Source organism: Ursus arctos, unplaced genomic scaffold, assembly GCF_023065955.2.
Source record: "Ursus arctos isolate Adak ecotype North America unplaced genomic scaffold, UrsArc2.0 scaffold_13, whole genome shotgun sequence".
NCBI lineage: Eukaryota > Metazoa > Chordata > Mammalia > Carnivora > Ursidae > Ursus > Ursus arctos.
Genome location: NW_026622797.1, coordinates 7,395,439 through 7,417,450, shown reverse-complemented (window position 1 = coordinate 7,417,450; position 22,012 = coordinate 7,395,439). Strand labels below are relative to the sequence as shown.

At 51.8% G+C, this 22,012-nt stretch overlaps 1 protein-coding gene across 3 annotated transcripts in view; it reads right to left on the bottom strand.

Annotated features, from left to right (window-relative positions):
- AGPAT4 (1-acylglycerol-3-phosphate O-acyltransferase 4) overlaps positions 1-22,012 on the bottom strand; it is a 120,492-nt gene that overhangs the window by 18,949 nt on the left and 79,531 nt on the right. For all 3 annotated transcript variants that reach the window (XM_026505176.4, XM_026505175.4, XM_057310909.1), the window contains exon 3: positions 12,032-12,201. In XM_026505176.4, coding sequence (XP_026360961.1) covers positions 12,032-12,201 — 170 coding nt within the window. The remainder of the gene's footprint in view (positions 1-12,031; positions 12,202-22,012) is intronic.

The window sequence follows — 22,012 nt, the reverse complement described above, 5'->3', positions numbered from 1 at the left end:
TGAGCTCCAGAGTCTACGTGTCCATCACTGTCCTACCGTGTTAGAGAGAGCGCTGAAAATCAGCCAAACGTCCCACAGTAGAAGAGCTCAATGAACGACGGTGTATACGGCAGACCGCACATACGGTGCGTAACGTGCTACTGCAGAGTCCTTCCTGTAGCCTGTGGGCCAAAGCAGCACCACCACCTGTTTTTATAAATAAAGTTTTATTGGAACACAGCCACTCTCCTTTGGGTACACACCGCCCATGGCTGCTTTCACGCTGCAACAGCTGAATTGGAGAGTTGTGACAGGCAATATGGTCCACAAAGCCAGAAACATTCACTATCCTGCCAGTTACGAAGTTTGTCAACCTTGGATTTAGAGCCACTAAAATTTGTTTCCTTGACTATTTCATAGCTGGGGAAATGCTTATTATAGAATACTAAATTTTTGAAAGGTCTGGAATCAAAGCTGAGTCCATAGTCTGATTACAACTACATGAAAAAAGTAAAACAGAAAAAGAACAGTAGCTATAGCTGAGTGGTCAAATCAGAAGGGATGTTTTTTGTTTGTTTTATTAGATTTTCCTGTTTTTTTTTTTTTTAAAGATTTTATTTATTTATTCGACAGAGATAGAGACAGCCAGCGAGAGAGGGAACACAAGCAGGGGGAGTGGGAGAGGAAGAAGCAGGCTCATAGCAGAAGAGCCTGATGTGGGGCTCGATCCCATAACACCGGGATCACGCCCTGAGCCGAAGGCAGACGCTTAACCGCTGTGCCACCCAGGCGCCCCAGATTTTCCTGTTTTTTATCAACAGAATATTTTGCAGTGTTCCTCTAACAATGCCCCTTCTAAGAAGTAGTTGACACCAGCCCATTCCAACGGTTTGCTTCTGGAACATAAGTAAGACTAGATCAAAACAGCCTATTTGACGATGACGATCAAAAGGAACAGAGGAGATATTTCTGTTTTTATGTTGAATTAATACATCTTTCAACCTCAAAGTTCTGGATGTTATCATTAGGCCTAGCCCTTGATGTCGACTATGTTTATTTGATATAAGAAATGTTTTAAAATATTAAGGTAGAAACTTTTGCCTTTCAAATCAAAGACACTTTACTTGATTTCCTTTCCTCGGCAGGGATAATAGGATTTGGAAGGCTTTGAAATCAGTCCTGGTTTTGATCAGGCTCTACTACGGCCCAGCTGTGTGACTTTGGTCCAGAGACTTAACCTTCCTGGGCCTCGATTTTCCCAGCTGTATTATGAGGAAAGGAATACTGACCTCAAAGTGTTGCTGTAACGATTTAATAACATATGGAAACATACACAAAGGTGTTGAGTTGACAACCTGACAACAGGTGTTCAATAACACATGCTATTATCACCACCACAGAGTAAGCACAGGGCCTAATCGTCCCTTTCAGTTCAACCCATTTCCTAAACCATGCTTTCGCATATGGTAACAACAAAAGGTCGCAGGTATCCAGCACTCCCTGACAGGCAGTGTGCTGAGAGATTTACAGGAGTTCACTCATTTAAGTCCAAGAGACTAGAAACTTACTACTCAAATATGCTTACAGTCTTCCAAGAAACTCAATATTCCATCAATATCGTGACCCTCCCGGGCCAAGCAAAGGTTTCTGTGTGGATGGCAATGTCTTCAGAAAGAATGTATAAACACAATATCAATTTCGTTTATTCTGGATTTCTTTTGAGGGTAAATCTGAGAGGATTTACTGATGAGTGTGATTTACCACAGGCCCATCTAGACATTAGCATGTCTGGAAAATCAAAAATGTTCATAGGAAATGCAACTTCCCAAGAGGAATCCACAACAGCAGGGACCTGGCCATTTCTGGTAATTGTAGGGCATTGCTGACACGATATCACATTCTACAGTCAAAAGTTTATGAAACTTTTGAGAGTGTGTGTGTGTGTGTGTATGTGTGTGTGAGTGTGTGTGTGAGACTTGTATGTGTAGAGTGTGTGAGTGAGTGTATATGAGTATGTGTGTGAGAGACTGTCTAGAAAGTGTGTGTGAGAGTATGTGTATGAGTGTGTGTATGAGTGTGTATGAGAATGGTATGTGAGAGAGAGACTGTGTGTATGAGTGTGTGTGAGAGAGAGACTGTGTCTGTAGAGAGTGTGTGAGTGAGTGTGTGTGTGTGAGGGGGAATGAGTGTGTGTGTGAGAAAGGGTGTGTGTGGGAGAGAGGGGGTGTGTGTGTAGAGAGAGAGAGCATGTGTGTGTGTGTGTGTGTGTGTGTATGAGAGAGAGAAAGAGGGTGAGCTATCTTACCACAGCTGCTCAATCAATCTAACTGAGCAGCCCATAACCACAGTTGGAACCATCCAGGTGCTCAGAGAGATAGCAAACCCCATGAACCCTTGAACACCCAGGAAACTCTTCAACAGCTCCAGCCAACTGGTCAACCCCTCTGCAGAGACCATGTGGTGTTAGAAAGAGTTGCTTTGAAGATGCAATGAGATCCAGTACATTCCAACCCTGAGATTATGTGGCTCTCGCCTCACTTGTGTCAGCTCCACAGCCTCTGTGATAAAAAATGATCAGAATCAGGACTTTCTAGTTAAGGTTTTTCTCCAACATGGCCACCTGCCAGCTGATAAGATGAAAACATTTAGTGTTGATGCTGGGTTTGTAGGACGGTTGGAACTGGTAGGGCATCCTGTTCAGCCACCTTTCCGTGATGCTCCCGCCTCCTCTGACCACTCTGTAGGCGCCGACAGGAAACACAGTTAGGGACTAACATTGGTCAGTAGGATGGCACCTGGTCAACAGGCTGCTTGCACAAATATCGCTTTCTGGCTTCCAAACACATGGCCATTCCTCAAGGTTTACCATATGGTCACAGGAGTCACCCAAGGTCACTTATTTGTACTAAAAATACAAAAACCTGAATGGAGTCTCTTAAGTGGAACTTTGAAAGCAGACTAAAACATCCACACTTTAGCCTTTGACTTTTTTCTCGACTATGAGCTGGGCCCCATCACTGCAGAGGACTAGCAAGTCAGCCACCAGCTCATCCTTTTTTTGGTGTGTGATCTGTGGACTTTAACTTCAAAACCGTTCTGTCCATGCCACAGGTGTTTTTTAAACACCTCCTTTGTGCCAGGCATGGCACGAGGTGGGGACACCAAGGTGGAGGTGATTATCCATGGCCTCGAGATGTTCAAGTCTAGTGGGAGGAGAGAAATAGAAAGCTACCAATGTCTGTGTTACGTCTGCCGCTAAACTACATTCTTGAACAGATGTGCTCTCCGGCAAAGGAGGCAGGTCCAAGACTGGAAAAGATGGCGCTGCAACGTGTCTCTGACATGTAAGTCCCTCGAGATGGTGAAAGGCAGGTGGTAAGACTGGAACTCAAAATAACGAACCAGGTGTATGTGCGTGTGTGTGTCTGTACACGTGCACATGTGCCCATCAGAAGGGGAGACTCCATTTGTGCCAATGAGAGTAACATACACGTGGCCCAATTCTGCTTCTACTCACTGTCTCACTGTCTGTCTCCCTTCTCTGATGCTAAAACAGAAAATGCTGGGGACCTTACATTACCAGAAAAATCGCAAGAGAGTCAGAAGACAAAATGAACACTGTTCCACAATTAGTCACAGCCACGGGGGAAATGCATAAAACAAACACGAAACCAAAGCCTTCTCTGCGAATTCATCTCTGACTGGAGATAAGCGCGTGTCGTTTATCCGGGTGGGGCAGAGCGCCCCATTGCCCGGGCTCTTGATCGCGTCTTCCCCCACCCAGGTCTCCGTCCCTCCCCCGACCAAACCTGAAAGGCTTCTGGATTTGCCTGCTGTGCAGCTGTGGAGTGGGGAGGCATCTGGGCACAAAGGAAACTTGATCGTTGGGTACTTGTCACACTTGACTCTGCTCAGCAGGGTCAGGGCTCCCGATAACGGAGGAGAGAGGGTGCAGTGTCCTGCTCCCCCTTCCTGAGCACAGATCCTTGTGTCCCCTTCCCAGCCTCTGTTTCGAATGGCCAGCCCGAGTCCTTCGCCGGGTGGCCCTAGGCCTGGGCAGGTGGAGAGACAGAGCAGAAGGAAGCCAGGGGCAGGGCGGGGAGGCCAGGGCCCTGCCAGGGCAGAAGATAGTAGGAGTGTCTGCCAGCACCTCGCGGCCGGCAGGGGTTCAATAAGCAGCTGAAGGAAGCCCAAGGAGACGGGGGCATGCGAGAGCCCTGGGCACGTTAGCGGAGGGGTGTGACAAAGAGGGAACAGTCACTGGGGCCCTGGCAGAGTCAGAGCTGGTTCCCAGGGCGAACATCACAGGCTCTGAAGGTCCATGGAGGCTTGTGTGAAGAGTAGGGAGGAAGCCCAATGGTATTGCTGCTTTAAGCACATCTGGATTTACAGTCAGTTGGGGTAACCCAACCCTGGCTTGTTAAAGACGTTGCCAGAGGGTCCAGCTTAATAAAAAAGAAGACTGGGCGCCTGGGTGGCTTAGTCTGTTAAGCATCCTACTCTTGATTTCGGCTCAGGTCGTGATCTCGGGGCCCTGGGATGGAGCCCCAAGAGGGGAGGGAGTCTGCTTGTCCCTTTCCCTCTGTTCCTTCTTGCACTCTCTCTCTCTCTCTCTCTCGCAAACAAATAAAATATTTTAAAAAATTAAAAAGACCTTGGTGTGTCTAACTCAGCACTACAGTTTTATTTTTTTTTATTTATTTTTTTTTTAAAGATTTTATTTATTTATTTGACAGAGAGACAGCCAGCGAGAGAGGGAACACAAGCAGGGGGAGTGGGAGAGGAAGAAGCAGGCTCATAGCAGAGGAGCCTGATGTGGGGCTCGATCCCAGAACGCCGGGATCACGCCCTGAGCTGAAGGCAGACGCTTAACCGCTGTGCCACCCAGGTGCCCCAGCACTACAGTTTTAAAAATAAATCCAGGGATCTATTCAGTTATGAACTCAAGGTGCGTCTGTACTTCCGTTGAGCCACTGACCCCTTTCCTTGGCCAGTGCGGCAGCTGGCTGCCTGGGCCGCGAGGGATCTCGCTTCCTCACCATTCTCTCGGCGTCCTTAGTGGTGCAATGCCAGGTCCCAGCATGCCTGGCCCAATGGGTGAACACTTGGAGGCTCACAGTGCCCCCCCCCCACTTGTGGTCTAATGGGTGGTGCCAGGTACAATACGGATGATGGGATTGAGCCATTGAGGGCGGGGTGGGGGAGCATGTTTCCGCAAGCAGATGCTACTGGCTTTGGCGGAGAGGCAAACCCACCCTAATAGAGCCCATGCACCGAGCTGCAGGTGTATCTGATGGAAAAGAAAACATAAAACCCTTCTCCACATTGGGGGGGGGGGCGCCTGGGTGGCTCAGTTGGCAAAGCATCTGCCTTTAGCTCGGGTCATGATCCCGGGGTCCTGGGATCGAGTCCTGAGTCAGGATCCCTGCTCAGGGGGAGTCTGCTTCTCCCTCTGTCTCTGCCCCCCCACCATGCTCACTTTCTCTCTCTCAAAAAAATAAATAAAATCTTTAAAAAAAGAAAAACACTTCTCCACATGTAAACACTTCTCATTTCTCTGCAGCCAACAGGACCTTGACAAACGTGTGTGAAGAAATGGTGATAGAGCGAAGACAGGCAGAAAGACGATGCGAGACGTCAGTCGCATGGGTATCTAGCGCCGCTTAAATCCCATTGAGTAAAGTATGTGATCTCTCTTCAGGCTTCCATACCGATCCTACTCTTCATCGTAAGAAAACACTCAGGGAAGGGGAACTAATTCGGGTCCAGGAAACTAAGCATTATTGCACACCTGCTTTGTGTAAGGCACTCAACTAGGTATTTTCTTATATTCATTAAACCGGTACATATGTTCAGTAAGCCCTACCTCTTTACTAAGCCCTTACAACACCATGAAATGGGAATGACTAGCTGAGGTTCAGAAAAGTCAGATAACCTCTCCAAGGTCACACAAATGCAGGAGCCAGGGTTCAAGTCCGCATCTGTGGGACCCTAAGACACCGGGGTGTTTTTGGTTTTGGGGTTTTTTTTTTTTTTTGCCTACACATCTTTCTCTCCCCTGCCACCCATAGGAGAGAATCTTCTGGAGTAAGTAGAGGGGAAAAGAAAGAATTTCTCTTGATAACTGAGCTCAGAAGGCACAGATTCATCTTTTAGACGGTCCACTTTTCTGCTAAGTTTTACATGATCAAAAACAAGACAGAGGAAGCCCACCATTTGGGGGGAGGTTTATAGGAAATCACATTCGTGTAGCCTTTCTAAACAACTCTGCATTGACATTTTTCCTGCAGACAACCTTTAGGGAGAAAAGTGATCCTTTCACAATCAAACTTTAAGAAATGCTGGATTTCAGACACGTGTCACCTTTCACAGGAAGAACCATATTTAATGTCAAGGACCAGAAGCGTCTTGGTAAAACTAAATCGGAACACCAGTGGGTGGGGTTCGGTTCTAATTTCAGCGCCTGGGTGCTTTTCTGGGGGTTTATGGCATCTGCAGGTCGTTTTACTGAGAGCTGAGCCGGCCACTAGCTCTGCCCAGGAGCATGGCACCCGCCCGCTTGCTCGCGGAGGGGTGTATCACTCCTGGTCTCCCACCTCTGTCCCATGCCTCACGATCATTCCTTCACCTCGACCTCCCACTGCTCCTCAACAAGGCCCCTCGAGGCCTTGTTCCAATGTCATCACCTTCTGGAAGTTTCCTGTGTCTGAGGGGGGCAACAGTCCATGGGCTTGTAAGCACCAAAGTATTACACCAGTTGTGAAACTACTGAAATTCCTCCCCACAGTTGGGTAAACAGAGCTGCCTCACACACCAAAACTCACCTCCCCCCCCATATTTCACCATTACCGCAGTGACCCCAGCTCGTCCGCTGGCCCTCTGGGCCTTCCCCAGCTAACAAAGGGGGGCACTGGGAACGCCAGGGGCCCCCAGGATGGTGCCGTAGGCTGACTGGTCTGTGGCTAAATGCGCTGGCCGTCGCCCCTGCCCACCACATCCTGCCGCCCCAGGTGAGCACGGCCAGCCCTATGTCATTGCTCTCTTCTACCCCCTGTCCTGTGACAGGCACGTATGTCCCTTCTTTACTTCTCTTTACACATCATAAAGTCACTGAAGTCACATCCACCTTTGTATCTCCACAGCGCCCAGCCGTGTCTTCCACAGAAAATACACGCAGTGCTCTTCCGCTGGGTAAGTATTATGAAGATGCGTACACGGCTGTCACCACAGCCATAAGAGCTTTGTGGGCGACATCAGCATGCCCTCTGCTTAGGGTAATCATTCTACTACTCTCCTACTTCTCCCTGTATGAGGAAATGCAACAGAAGTTCGATCTGTTCTCAGGCTGAGCTGTAATATATATTAACTAAATAACATTACTAGTGGCAAATAGAGGTCCAAGAGAAGATGTCATGCCGTGGCATGGTAGCAGGCTCTGTGCTCGCCTCGGTGGTCCTCGCCTCCTGGGGTCCGAGCCCTCATGTAGCCCGCCCTGCTTCCTGGAGGGTGGGCTGGACTCATCGACTCACCACGGACAGAGAGAATAATGACCAAGTGATGATGCCACTTCCAAGTTTGGTCACAAAAAGGCTGCGGCTTCTGCCTGGTGTGCTTTCTCCCACTCTCTCTAGTTCTGCCTGCCTGGGGATAAGCCAGTGGCTGCATCCAGGGGTCCAGGGGAAAGCTGAGAAGAAGCCCAGAGGAGGGGTCATGCCTGGCAACAAACACACGGATGGCTGTGGAGGCAGGCTACCCCTGCAGCGAGCCTTCTGATGAGATCGCCAGCTTGGCTGGCGGCTCATGAAAGACCCCTGCCACAACCCCCAGGTGAGCTGCGCCTGGATCCCAGACCATACAAACTGAGGTAAGACCTATTTGTGTCTTAAGTGGCTCTACTTCGTGGCTTGTCACACTGCCATAGATCTATCTGGCCTCTTTAACGATCTGAAGAGAAATATCCCAGTTGGCCTCCAGGTCAACCTCCAGGCCACACCACCCAGCCGGGAAACATGGACCCTGCCGGCTACTGCGTACGGAGCGCTTACCTGTAGCCTCGCGCTGCTGGAAGACCCGACAGACGTGACCGTGGGTAGCCTGCCGTAACCCGTAACCACTGTGAAGTGACGCGTACATATTTTACTGGGGCAGAAAGATAGATAAATAGGTACCAGAAGCTTCGGAACCCTGAGCCTCTGCATTGCACACCACAGTTTGTGAGACACTCTAGAGACGTGCCCTCCTAACTGTCCACAGGCCAGCGCCTCCTCAGGGAGGGAATAGTCAGTGTGTTCCACGAAGGTCATAACCAGAGCCTTCGGTGCCCTGGCCCATGCCATGAAATGCCAGCTCTGAGGAGAACCAGGGCCTCCGGAAACAGGCCCCTGGAATGACCGTGGGGGGCCTCAGATGCCTGTAAAAGGTTAAAAGACCTTTTCCTCCTTTTTAAGAAAATCCCATCACTTTCCCCCCAAAACTAATTTCACATTTAATTACCCCATTCTCAAGAACTTTGGCAAATTTCACCTGCTTCAATTTAAACTCACTTCTTCTTGGGCTGTGACATGTGTGGGTGGAAACTGCCCCGTCAGGAACCTTCTCCTTGGCTCTTCTCTTCTTCTCTAAGAAGCAAGTTCCCCAGACCCCAGAAGGATCTCAACGTCAGGCGTTAGTTTTAAGAAGAGATCAATCAGGCGCCTTTTCTTTGAAGGTGATTTAAGACCAGGGGTACCGCGGAACAATTAACATAACAAGCTGCGGCTTCGTATCCCCTTTAGAGTGGCGGGAATGAATGTGCCACCTGGAAAGGGGCCAAGCAGCTCACCTGGCGTCATGGCCTCCCGCTGGACCTCAGCTGCTCGAGCACCGTGCGGGGATGGGAACTGTTCCCTGCGCGGGGACAGGGCATTCCCCTGGGAGGAGAGTCTGGCAGCCTCCCCCTGAGTTGGCCCAGCCCCCGACCCCGACGAAGGTCACGGAGCCTCCCTGTCCTCTCCTGGCAGCCACTACTCGGCCAGCACGAGGCGTCCTTAGAACGTGCAGCCACGGCACAGGCTGGTGTAAGGTGCTTGGAGGAAAAGGGAAGGCGGCCACCTCCCGTCCCTGTCTAGACCCTCGCTCCAGTCCTGGTGGGGACTCCAAGGCTCCAGGAAGCACATTAGCAAGCATCCAGAAACCTGAGGCCCCACTGAGTAGGGCTCCCCAATTCCAGTAAGAAGCAGACACGCTTCACCCCCGTCTGAGGCTTCAACCTGCCTGCCTCGTAGCCTGGCAGTCTCCTAAACCTCCAAACTTCTAGAACAGTCTCTGACGGCAGTGCTCACACCCCTTCACTGGCAACCCTGGCTGCTCGGTTTTCAATAGTAAGAAAGGCAATCCGATGATGATGGTGTTCACTTATGGAATCACAGCTGGAAGCGAAAAGTCTCGGTGCTGTTGGCTGGACGGCTGTCCCGTTAATAACCTTCCGGCCACCTCGGTCTCAGTGCTGTGTGCAAGCTGGGAAGCCATCAAGGACTCCAGAGTCTCTGACCTGTTCCTGACCCTCTGGCCTGGGTCCCCTCTCCTGGTCTGGGACCCCTCTCCTGGTCTGGGTCCCCTCTCCTGGCCTGGGTCCCCTCTCCTGACTGTTCCTGACCCTCTGGCCTGGGTCCCCTCTCCTGGCCTGAGACCCCTCTCCTGGCCTGGGTCCCCTCTCCTGGCCTGGGAGACCCTCCACATGTTACTTCTCCCGTGAGCACACCGCAGGAGTCCCCTCTTGCCATCTGTTAGTGCCCGTTTCCCCGTGGCTGCATGCCTCTGTGAGTTTCTCTATTTTGCCTTTGCTCTGTTAGTTCCTGCCGGGTCCCTCCCTGACCTAGCGAAGTACTGACAGCTCTCGGTCCTCAGAACGAGCCCCATGCAGACCATGAGCCGGGAGGGAATTGGCAGCCTGGTCCCTGTGCCAGTTGGCCCTGGTCGTTTTCTGACGCAAAGGCTCCAGGGCCCCCGAGGCACCCGCAGCTTTTCCTCCTGATGCCTCCCTGGGGTGAGGAGCAGAGCTCTGCGATTAGACTTACTCGTCACCATCCTGGAACCAATGATTTAGCCAAACGGGGGCTCTGGGAGTGTCTTCACGAAGTGCAAATAATAGCAATGCGATAAGAGTTAGGAATAGCATAAACGCAGCGAACGGTACCCGGAAAGAGGTCATCAAGCTACCGAGAGCACAACGTGGACGGGACAGTGCCTGCAGATCCACAGCACCTGCTGTGCCCTGGGGCCTCCTGCCCCGGACCGGATGTGCGTTCACGTTCGGAGGCTGGATACCTCCCAAAGCCACGTGGGAAGCCCGGGACACGTCGCCTGTCCCTCAAGCACACGGGGAGAACCAGGGCTGGGAGGACACTAGCACGCCAGGAAGTCTAGCTCTAAGGCAGGAAAACGCATATTCTAGCAGTCAGGGTGCAAAGATGCCAGGTACCCTTTCTCCCAAGACAGAGGAAGGACCGCGTCCCAATCATCCACATCCACGATGGGGTTCGGATGGTGACATTTTAGGGGGAAGTCTCCTCTTGCAGAGAACAAAACCACAAAACTGTACTTGAGATCTCTGCCCAGGGTCTCTAAAACAGAGAAAGGCAGATGCTAGAATGTTCTGTCTTGCTCCTGAAAATACATTTAGCACACATGCACACACAGATATCAAGTTGGAACTGGAAGAATAAATAGGAAAACAAAGAACACTGTTGGCAGGAAGGCTTGTTGCTTTCCTAGAAATCCTTTCAGTGATTCACCCACAGGCAATGCAGCTTTCTAGAAGTCTCAAGGCAAGCAACAGTGATGGAACTCATTGTTTCTATGGCTTGAAAAATGGCAGAAGACCTCATTTGCCTTTTGATAGTTTAACTGCATCATAATGAGTATCATTTGTCCCAAAGATGTGAATGGGACTTGGTTCTAAGCACATGTCCTTCTCTCTCCTTTTGCCCCCAATTTAAAAGTGCATAAATGTTTAAAAGCAGATACAAAATGTGTCCCAGGCTATACAGTTCTCCTTCACCAAGGGTCTTCCCAAACAGGCCAAGTCAAAGGCACCCCCAAGCGCCACTGGCCACTCTGAGACTCCACAGGCACGTCAGGGACTGGACCCACGGAGCCTCCCCGCTGGGTCAGACCCGGGGACTCTCATCCCAGCTCCTCCTCCGGTCTCACATCTCCTCTGCTCTGAACACTGTGATTTGATCGACCTGGTCCACCAAAAACAACATGACATGAGCAGACACCCCGGTTATCTGCAGGGGTGGCTCCCAGGTGCAAAACAGGATCGCCAAGCTCTGGCGCAAACTGTCCCAGCCCTTCCCCACCCCGGGCAAGCGCGCGTTGCAATCCCTGTTGCGACAGCCCAGCGCTGAGACAACTTCAATTCGGTTATCTGAAAGAGGCGTGACCAAGACACACCTTGCCGTTTTCGAGGAGACAAAAAGTCAACTAAGAAAGCCCAGCCCCAAAGGCATGCGAGAAGTCAAACTAGTTGGAGGACACAGAATTTCGTATTTCTTCTGAATTCTGCCATTGAAACTCTCTGGCTTGAGGATTCCACACTCTAAAGCCCATAAAGTTGAAAAGGCAGGGGTGAGGGCGGTCCGTGAGCCGGGGAGGACAACAGCTTAGAGATGAAGGACACCACGAGTCCAAATCCAAACCTACTTCATCGCTGTGGGACCTCGAGCAGATTGTTCAAACCCTCTATAACTCGGTTTTCTAAAAAGGGATGTAAATTCATAATATCATAAATATCTCTATAAAATAATCTCTATAAATAGTAAATACCTCTATAAAAAGTAAATAGTGTATAACACATGGAGCACATAATAATCACTGAATAAACATCATTATTGCTCGTGAGAAGACATTCATCTTGATTCCAAGCAGGAATAAAAAGCAATCGGTGACGAACATTTCATCAGGTGGAAACCGTGAATGCCCCTGCGATCCTGGATGACTGAGAGCAAAAAGGCAAGTCATAGCGGTGAACAGGGGAAATGTGCGAGGGGGAAACGTGAATCCAACTTACCCCTAACACCCCAAAGCGTTCGGCCAGGCTCCAACCACAGAGAAAGTCAATCTCAAACTTGTGGTTCAGAACCACGATGGCATTTTCCTTTCCATACTTGGGGTAGGCCTGGGGGTCTGTGTGGATGACGCACTCCGTGCCCGACCACCACTCCAGCAGCATCACCAGCTCTGGAACAAACCACAACAACAGACAGACGTTTATTTCATGCATCCCTGGCGACCAAGGCTTGGTTCTGCTGGGCCGGGCTGGCGCAAGGCTCTCCCCTCCCGCCTGGGGCAGAAAGCAACTTTTAGCGGTCAAGTTCTGGATCGTTTCTGCCAGGCCCCTGTCCTTGGCATGGTTTAGAAGCAGAAGGAGAACGAGAAAGGCTCCACCACAGTGTCCAGGGAAGGAGAGCAAGCACCGAGAAGGCAAACGACTTGCACTGCCTGGTGACGTGCCTGGGGAGAGGTCAGTCAGAAAGCCTAGTCCCTCAGGAATGCGCCCTCGTGTGCACAGCGCTCTGAGGGGGCACGAGGTGATGTCCGGAATTCTGAAGATCCTGGGAAATGACTCGTCAGGACACTTACAAACTCCATCAAAGAACACGAAATACCTCATCTCTCTCTCCCGTTCGTGATGCTTGTGAGCGCCCAAAATAATGAAGACCCGGGTGTGAGGAAGCGAGGTTCCATCAGGGCCACGACACTGCGGGCCTAAGTGGAACTTAGAACACTCCGTGTAGGCGCCTGTGAAAACAGAAGTCCTTTCTTCGGGCAATAATGACCAATTTGACTTTATTCTTCAGGGATGGCTTTAATCCTGGTGACCCATTCCCAACCTGGCTGCTTCAGGAAACGCCCATCTATATGGTAGAAATTGTCCAGAAAAAGAGGGGCACGTTGGCGTAAAAACTGTATCTACGTAGGAGCTTTAAGAGAATTTGGAAAGCTGAAGGGGTTCGGCAGGTGGATGGGTGGGTGCGTGGCCTCTGCCAAGGTCAGAGCCCTGTTTATCTCTGGCTCGTGGGGTGCACATTTATCAGAGGACTCACTAGCTACATACATACACACACACACACGCACGCACACACGCATGCACACGCATGCACCTACACGCACATGCACGCGCACGCACATGCACACGCATGCACCTACACGCACACGTGCACACACACACGCATGCACCTACACGCACATGCGCACACACACACGCGCGCATGCACACAGACAGACGGGCAGGTGCAGTGTTGACTCCAGGCAAACCTATGTTTTAAAACCTTTCTCCTTGAAGCTGGAGACTGATGCTTTCTAACTGCTGTTCTAGAACTCTCTAGAAGGCATTGCGTGCTAGTTTGTGAGCAGTGAGCACTGTGGGACTTTGGACAAGTGAACCTCCTGGTGCCTCGGTGTCCTAATCTTTAGAATGGGTCACTTCACAGGCTCCGTGAGGATTCGGGTCTATGACACGCTGCAGGCACTCCACGCAGAGCGCAGATGAAGGTCCCAACAAATCAGCCCCTCAGGATCCAGCGTTATCATTAAAAACAAACCAACACCTTCCCCTTACTTGACAATGAAAAGTGTCTGTCTATTCCTTGGAGAAAACGCCAAGTCCCCAGTTGTCCAATAGGTGGTGACATCAGTGGGACCTCAGGTGGCAAGTCAGGGAAGGAGAAGTTAAGTGCATAGGGAGGGCGGGAGGGGCAGGCAGCACCACCAGCCAGGACTAAGGGCCAGTTTGTTACCACTGGGTAGAAGGATGCTTGTATTGCCGCACTGATTTCTTCTAAGAGACAGGGCGGGCAGGAACAATCTACTCCGTTACTAGCCACAGAGCACAGATAAACCCCAAAAGCAGAACTACACAGGCATCCACCAGATAAGGCTGACCATTCCTGTGACTCACATCCACTGCCATTCTGCAAATAACCCCTGAACGCCTCTCCGGGCCCCACTCCTCCCCACAGGGTCCAGGCAGCGCCGATGCACACTTTCCCCAGCGCCCTCCCCGGGACTTAGAGCGGCTTGTGATACAGCGTCAGATCAGCTCCCTGATGGCAGAGCACAAGCCCTGGGCGCAAGGACTGCATTGCTGGTTCTTCCAATGCTGGCCTTAGTCCAGAACCCAGCCCAGTGCCGGCACACTGATGCTTTCAACAAACACCAGTCACCTACTGTGTGCAAACACCATGCCAGGTGCTGGAGGCGTGGCTCGGACGCCTGCCCTCCTGGAGCCGACCGCCCAGGGGGAAGAGAGTTCTCCACTCGCAAGGCGGTGTGACAGAGAAGGAAAGACTTGTTCACAGGATGGATGGTTGCTGAATATTGTGCTCGCGCATATGACAGTCAGACATTCCAGGCTCCAGTCTTGGGGGTGCCACTCACCACTGGCTCATTTCTCAATGTCCCCTAAGTCTCCCTGTCCTAGTGTGCATAATAGGGACAGGAAAAGCATTTAGACTGTACCCGAGACTGAGGGTACTAAATCAGATTACGTCGTCAAGGCAGCTAGCATAATGCTGCACATAGTAGGTAATTGGTAAGTGGCAGCCTTTTATTACTATGATATGCATGGTGATTTTATAGCACGCAAGGTTCTGCAACCACCGAAGGCAAGAGGGAAGGGGTGGGGGAGGGGAGCCAGACGGAGCCAGACCGAGAGAGACGGGGAGAGTGTTACAGCGACTTCTGGACTAGAGTGGGGAGCGATGATTTATGGCTTCATAATGACGGCAGTGAGAAGCCACTGGAGCATTTTTAAATAGGCACACAGCAGCATCTAATCTGCATTTTGAAAAGCTCACTCTGGCTGAAGTGGGAACAGACTGAGGAGCTGGGCCGAAGCAGTGAGGGGGTGGGTGCCGCAGCCCAGTGAGCAGGTGATGGTGCCGAGGCCAGGCAGCTAACAGCAGAGAAACTGGTTCTCAGGACACTGTTAGCCATATAACTAAACACTAAATCTCACCCAGAAGAATTTTCTTTCCTTTTTTTTTTTCACCAAAGGCTTTCAATTTTTTTACTCACAATAAATACATTTATAGAATCACATTGTAAAAGAATTTAAAAATCCAGAAGTATATAGAGGAAAAGGTGAAATTCCCCTTGATGGCTTTGTGACCTGTCAATTACACTAGGCTGGACTACATTTCCCAGACTCCTTTTGTGTTTGTTTGTTTCCAGTTATGGGGGGCCATGAGGGACAATCCTGGGTGGTTTGGCAGGTGGAAGGAAGGCGTAACTCACACACATTGCTGCTGATCTGCTGATTCACCTCCTCGGCACGAAGCGGCAGCCGAGCGGGGCTGCAACTGCTCCTCTCCTTCACATCCCCCTCCTTCGGCTTCTCTGACTCCCGGGCCAGGTGTGTGTGTCTGCTGGCTGACACAGGGCCCTCGGGCCATCAACACCAGACGCAATGAGAACTGACATGGGATTCAGTGTGTCCTCGTAGGGCTTCAGATGGTGCTTGGGGGTTCCAACCTTTTGATCGTCCCATCTTACATCCATCACGCCTTCCTGACTGCCTTCCCTGGGGCTTCAAGCTCCAACATGAGCCGCAGAGACCACACCCCCAGCTGCAGAGACAGCCTGGCCAGCCCCGTGGTGTAATAAGGACCATTCCCTGCGATCCGTCCCTGCACAGGTGGGTGCGGAGCTCCCAGCGGCTCTGCCCTGATGAGGCTCGTCCTCCTCCCCACCCCCAACCCACTCGCCTGTCCAGGGCTAACCATTAGGAAGAGTTTGGAAGGGGGCGCCTGGGTGGCACAGCGGTTAAGCGTCTGCCTTCAGCTCAGGGCGTGATCCTGGCGTTATGGGATCGAGCCCCACATCAGGCTCCTCTGCTATGAGCCTGCTTCGCTTCTTCCTCTCCCACTTCCCCTGCTTGTGTTCCCTCTCTCGCTGGCTGTCTCTATCTCTGACGAATAAATAAATAAAATCTTTAAAAAAAAAAAAAAAGGAAGAGTTTGGAAGGAAGCCTTCTAGTCCTGTTCCTAGGCGTTTACACAAAGACACGCACACACACACACACACACACACACCCATAAGTTTCCCACTCACAAATGGGTTCATACTTTATCGACCTTTGTAAAAATATACATACAGTAATTTTCTCCAAAATGTATATTCTGGATCTGTGAAATCCTCACATTAAGTCTCTGAGACTGGGAGGCACCATTACTATCCCCGTTTTAAAGATAAAGAAACAGAGGCACAGGAACTTCTGTTCAATATATGAAATTGTCATTTTTTTTCGGGTCAAAAATAGCCAGAATGACAACTTCACAAAGGATAACACAGGGGCTGCACGGCAGTTCATGCTATGGATATACCGTGATTTATGCGGCCATTCTGCCATTGATTAGCATTTTCCCCTTGTTTTTTTACTGTTACAGCAATAAACATCCTTGAAAATGCATGTTTTAGACAAAAATATTTGTGAAAGTACTTCTCCAGCATAGGTATACACAAAAGTAGAATTATGGGTTGAAGTGTACGCATATTTTAGAATGTTACAGGTATTTCCAAATTGCCCTCCGAAAAGATCTACCAATCTACACTTAAATCAAGAGTGTGGGAGAGGGTCTGTGTCCTACTGCCTGGAACTGACGCGAAGCTCCTTGCAGGCCGGAGCCACGTGTGTCCTGCAACATGCATTCCCATGTGGGGTATGCGGTACTGTCACTGACCCTGTGAGAGTCTCCAGGCAGCACCCGTGTCTCCTCATCTTTGGTCTCTGCCACCCTTGTCCCCACACCCCACATGGCAGATATTCAGAAAGCTTTTGTCTTTAGTTGAATGACTTACCGGCTGATGTTTTAGTTGGATGTTCTTACATAAGTAACGGCGCACGACTTACAAATACCCCCATGAATTAAGGTTTCCTTTACCCTGTGGTGTGGCTGCTCTCACCGCTCTGGGCCAGGGCCTGGCTCAGCCTTTCCCTCAACAGTTTCACAGCCAACCGCTGGGCAGCACCATCCTTCTAGCTGAAGGGCACCTGCCTCGTGGAGCTGCTCCCATGGGAGGGGTGACATCTGTCATTCCAGTGAGACGCACTCCACACCACACGCGTCGGATGTCAGGGCTTTACAGCGGCCCCGGGCTCAGGGCAGGCACGGCGCCCCGGGTCCTCATGCACAGGGCTCTGTGGGGTCGGCCAGCAGCCCCCTCAACGGCCTGCCTCGCCTGCTCCCACCATCTGCCCTGGGCCCCACCCTCCATGGAAACGGGGGTCCCATCTCCTTGCACTCTTTGGAACCTCCAACTCAACTTAGGAAGTGGCCCAAGGGCACCTGTGCAAACGATTCTGATCAGAACTATGGGCAGGTGACTGGTGCCAAGGACGCCCGTAAGGAAGCAAGGTCCTTCCCTTGCGTATTTGGGGGGAAAGGGCTCGTCAGCAGTTGTGGATTGCAGACCTATCATCTGGCATGACGATGCTGGGAGTCAACGACAAACGCTATCAGAGCAAACAGAAGAGAAGCAAAATCAGGTCTTTGCCCCCACAGCATTTACCATCTTGTTTGTGCACCATACCAATTCTCGTGAAGCAACCAGGAAAAAGCAATAGGAGCTTTTATCTAACAAGAAGTGGAGCCAATAATTGAGTAGTTAATTAAAAAACACACTCCTAGTACAGCTAGGAATGAAAACAATGCATCAAATCAAACCTGAACAGAGGAAGGGGGGAGGGGGCTCCTCTGACAGCGCCAGACAAGGGCCCTGAGGCTGCGGTGCTCCCGTGAGGGGCCCGCACTGGGAGGATGCTGGGAAGATGCTGGGAGGAAGGAAACCAGGCTGGCAAAGTTCCCGGGGGCTCCCCGGGCTGGGCTCACACCACCGTGACTTGGCAGTCACATCTGGGCCATTAGGGTGAGCAAGTGCAGGGTCTATCGGTGCACATGGCCACTCAGGGCCCAGCCCCACGCATCCCTGAGCACGGGCAGGGCGTTCTGTACGGGGCCCCGGAGCTGCAGACTGTAGGGAGACACGAGGAGACAGGACAGCTGTGAGGGCCCCACCCAGGAAGGTCACTCGGGAAAGTGGCTGGGATTTGACTTCTCCAGGGTCAGGTGCCAGCAGGTAAAGAAAACATGGCAGACAGATCCTTTGCTGACCTCCAGACTCCAGGTCCCCTGGCCTGGGCCTACTGTGTGCGGTGATTATTTGCTGAGCCAAAAAGTCTGCCACCCCAAGGATGAGCCAGCCACGGGGAACTAACGGCCATGAGACAGAAAAGGCAAAGAATGGCAGAAAACTCTGGAGCACGGAGAAGCCACTGTTGCCCCTCAGTGACGTCCTCATGGAGAGCCTCCCTATCTAGAGCTTTTGGCAGATGCCTCATGGTTCTCCTTGATCAGCCTGTTCCTGCTCTCCGGGAAAGTGGGTGGTGAATGGGTCCACATGGGATGGATGATGGCTGCCAGGGGGTCGTGCACAGACCACGAGCCATCCACACCTGGTGTCCTCAGACCCCGGAGTCACCTCTCTCCCGGCCCTTCCTGACGCTTGTCGGGCACATTGGGCTGTAGGTTAGAATCAGCCTTTATTGGTGGCAATGAAAAAACTTTGGTCCCTGACCTAAGAAGGGGCCTGGGGGGTATCCTTCCCTTTTCTTCGCTGCCTCTCCTCCAACCAAGAGTCTTCTCCATTCTGTCCCAGAAATCCTTCTATCCAGGGGCACTGCCTCAGGTTAGGGACTCCGCACTCTTTTCTCTGGCCTTGCCGTGGCCCAGACGCTGTGGTGACAGCAGGCTCTGCACTCCTGGGGCTGCTGGTGGCTCTGCGGTGGCCCAGCCAGGAGACGCCCCCCCCCCCCCAGGCCCTGAGCCTCTCTCAGCTTCCTCATCTGGCTGGCTGAGTGGGGGGGACACCCACGAAGTTCAGTAGGTGCAGACACTTCGGGACTCACATTCTGTCCAGGTTCTGTCCTTCCTACATTCTCATGTCTGTCTCGGCCCTTGAGAACATTCCCATATCACCATCAACGCAGACAGGGCTGCCCCAACTCTCAAGCCATTTTACTGTGACCTCAGAATAAATCTAAATGGAAAGATCAGTATTTGTTCAAAGATGGAGGAGATGCCTGGGAGGCAGGAGAAAGGGAGGCATGCCGCACACGGAGTGAAGTCCTGTCTCACAAGGTGGGCAGGGTAGCAGATTTCCTCCGGTCCCCAGGGCCTCACCACCTTGTCACGGAAACCGGTTCCATCCCATTCTCCCTCCCCTCCCCTCCCCTCCCCTCCCCTCCCCTCCCCTCCCCTTCAGACCCCACTTCCCCTCACAAACAGATCCCTAAGGTAGCACAATCTCTTCCCTCCACCCCCTGCAGCCTCAGCCTGCACCTTCCTACCCATCAGGAGGGGAGGGACACCCTCTTCACCTGGTCCTCCCCAGAGGTGCCCAGTGAGCCAGCAGGACCTCAGGGGCTGTCAGAAACTCTTAACAGACAAGATTTATGACCATGGCTTCTATGATATGATGCAGCAATTTTGAAATTTCCGTCCTATTTAAAAATATTCAGTTTGCCCAATTTTGCAGTCTTTATATTTCCTGTAGCGACTCCCCGAGGGCAGGGGCTGGAGCTGGCCAGCGGCTACTTCCCAACAGCTCAGCCACCCCCAATTCTACACACAAAGTGGGGGCGGGGGGCCACACCTGGCTCAGCCCGTTTTTTGCAAACACCGCGTGGGGGAGGGGCATGTGGTGCAGGAAGAGACTTGCCCTGCAAAATCCCCAGGGGCCACAGAGAAGCAAGGTCTGGAGCCCAGAGCTGTTTCGTTGGGTTTGCTACTGTGCTGCTCAGGTTCATCACAGATCCCAAAGAAGTAGATGGATGAAAGGGAAAGTGAGGAGGAGACGCACCTATTTTCCTGTTTGTAAAGAACGAGGAAGAGGAGGAAAATGGCAGGAAGCCCCATTTACTGGGTTAGCTCGCAGCATCCTGGAGAGCCACTGTTGCTGTCCCCATTTTGCAGATCGGGCCATGGAAACCGTGGGGCCAGGCAGCTGGCTCCACTCCCGGGGCTGGGACATGAGCATGCAGGGTGTTGAACCCAGAGCTGCGGCCACTGGTGCCCAGGAGGCCTCTCCGAGGCTGCACAGACACTAAAAGCCATGATTATATGGGGTGGGGTGGGAGGTGGGAGGGGGCAGATAAGAGGAAGATCAAAGTGGAAGGATCACATCTTGGCCTCGGGCGGAGGGTGTTCAGGCCCTTATCTGTCAGATGTAGAAGGCTCGTGGTAAAGGTGAAATTTGCGGCAGCATTCACGGCATTGACCGCGTGCCTGACACAGAGCTGGTCTGCCCGTCACTCCTACAGCGACCCTACAGCGATGAGGACAAAGACATAACGACGAGATGGAGAGAAACATCTCCTTCCGGAGATGGACGAAATGAGCAACACACCAGGCTCAGCGTCCACTTCTGGACACCCCCTCCATCTGCAACCCCACACCCACCCTGTCCTCAGTTTCCCCCGACACAGCCGATACTGAGCAGCTGCACGACCTGGCCCCTCCTTGGTGTGGAGCCTGGCTGCACATGCGCTCCCTGGGGACCCTGCCATCCTGCAGACCCACAGCCAGGACCTCTCCCCCGCCCAGAGGACGCGGTGTTAAAGTCCCCTCCTGGCCCCGCACACCTTACACCGAACTTTCTGCTCACTCGTGGCTTGACGGGATTGCCATTTTCTCTCCTCTCTGCCACGCATTCTGGTAGAGGCGCTGAGGAGAAGTCTAAGAAAACAGGGCAGGCAACGTTTCTGTAGAAAAGACCCTGAAATTCAGACTGTTGATCAGAGTTCTTGTTCAAGCATCAACCATACAGCATCTCCCACGTCTGGATGTAGGGGAGAGATGCAACAAAGGAAAACTACAGTTTTATAATTAACTTTATCTAACTTTAAAAATGATATGATTACATCTATAATGATGTGTAATCTATAAACTAAGTATATATAATTCTGTGCTTCTAATAGTTTTTATAATTTTAACTTTTAACTGATAATAATTAGGTGAAAAATGAAACCTCTCACCCTCAGAAGCCCCCCCCCCAATGCAAACACGAAGCTCTGAAGTTTGCAATGCATGGTGGGCTACTGTCCCTGTCCTGAACCGAAGGCGTCCTGAACCGAAGGCGGAGGGGATGTGCCTCTCCCCTGGCCACACCGCGCTGGGGCCTGGGAGGGGACCGTCAATGAGCTCCCTTGCACCTGTCCTGCACCCCTCACCTGGGGGCCAGCCATCAGGTCGCAGGCACCCACCTGGCACTCTCTGGGCCCTGGGCAAAAAGTGGAATAAATCTATGAAACTGAACAATTTGGGGAGCTGAGCAAACAGGAAGGTCTGGTCTCAGCCGTGGCCCCTGGGGGGCTTGCTGCAGGCGCTAAGCAGGGACACGCTGTAAAAGGGAATAGACTTAAATAACCGAATGTACCTTCCATCTTACGCGGCCTGACGCAGACGCTGGGACTTCCGATCTGAGACCAAATCTAGGTATCCGTCCCTGCCCGTCCACCTCTAGGCCCTACTGTGCAGCCGCCTACTCCCCACGCCCCACTCACAGCGTCCCTAACCAGCTGCAAACGTGGCTGGAGCCAGTTGCTCCTGCTCTGCGCTTTCTCTTTCTTCCCCACTTCCATCTTCCCACCACCTCTTATCCAGCCTTCCAGGCTCAGCACAATGCCCACATCTCAGCTCCAAGGCCACACACCCAGGTCTTCCGAACTTCCTGATGCTAAGTGTGCTCCACTCATTTGGGCGCTTGCTTGGATTTTATTCTGTCTGCACCATTTCCAGTTAGCGCCCCAGCACATGCCTTCATTTCAGTGCTCCCTTCTGGCCACACCAGACGGGGAGCCCAGTGCACCTGTGACATTTCAGTCCACACCCCGGAGGCATTCCAGCTTTCCCCACTTCCGTGCCCGGGCCATCGGGTGATGCTGAGGCAAGACACCCATAAACAGACACACAGGACACCTGTGCTGTTAACA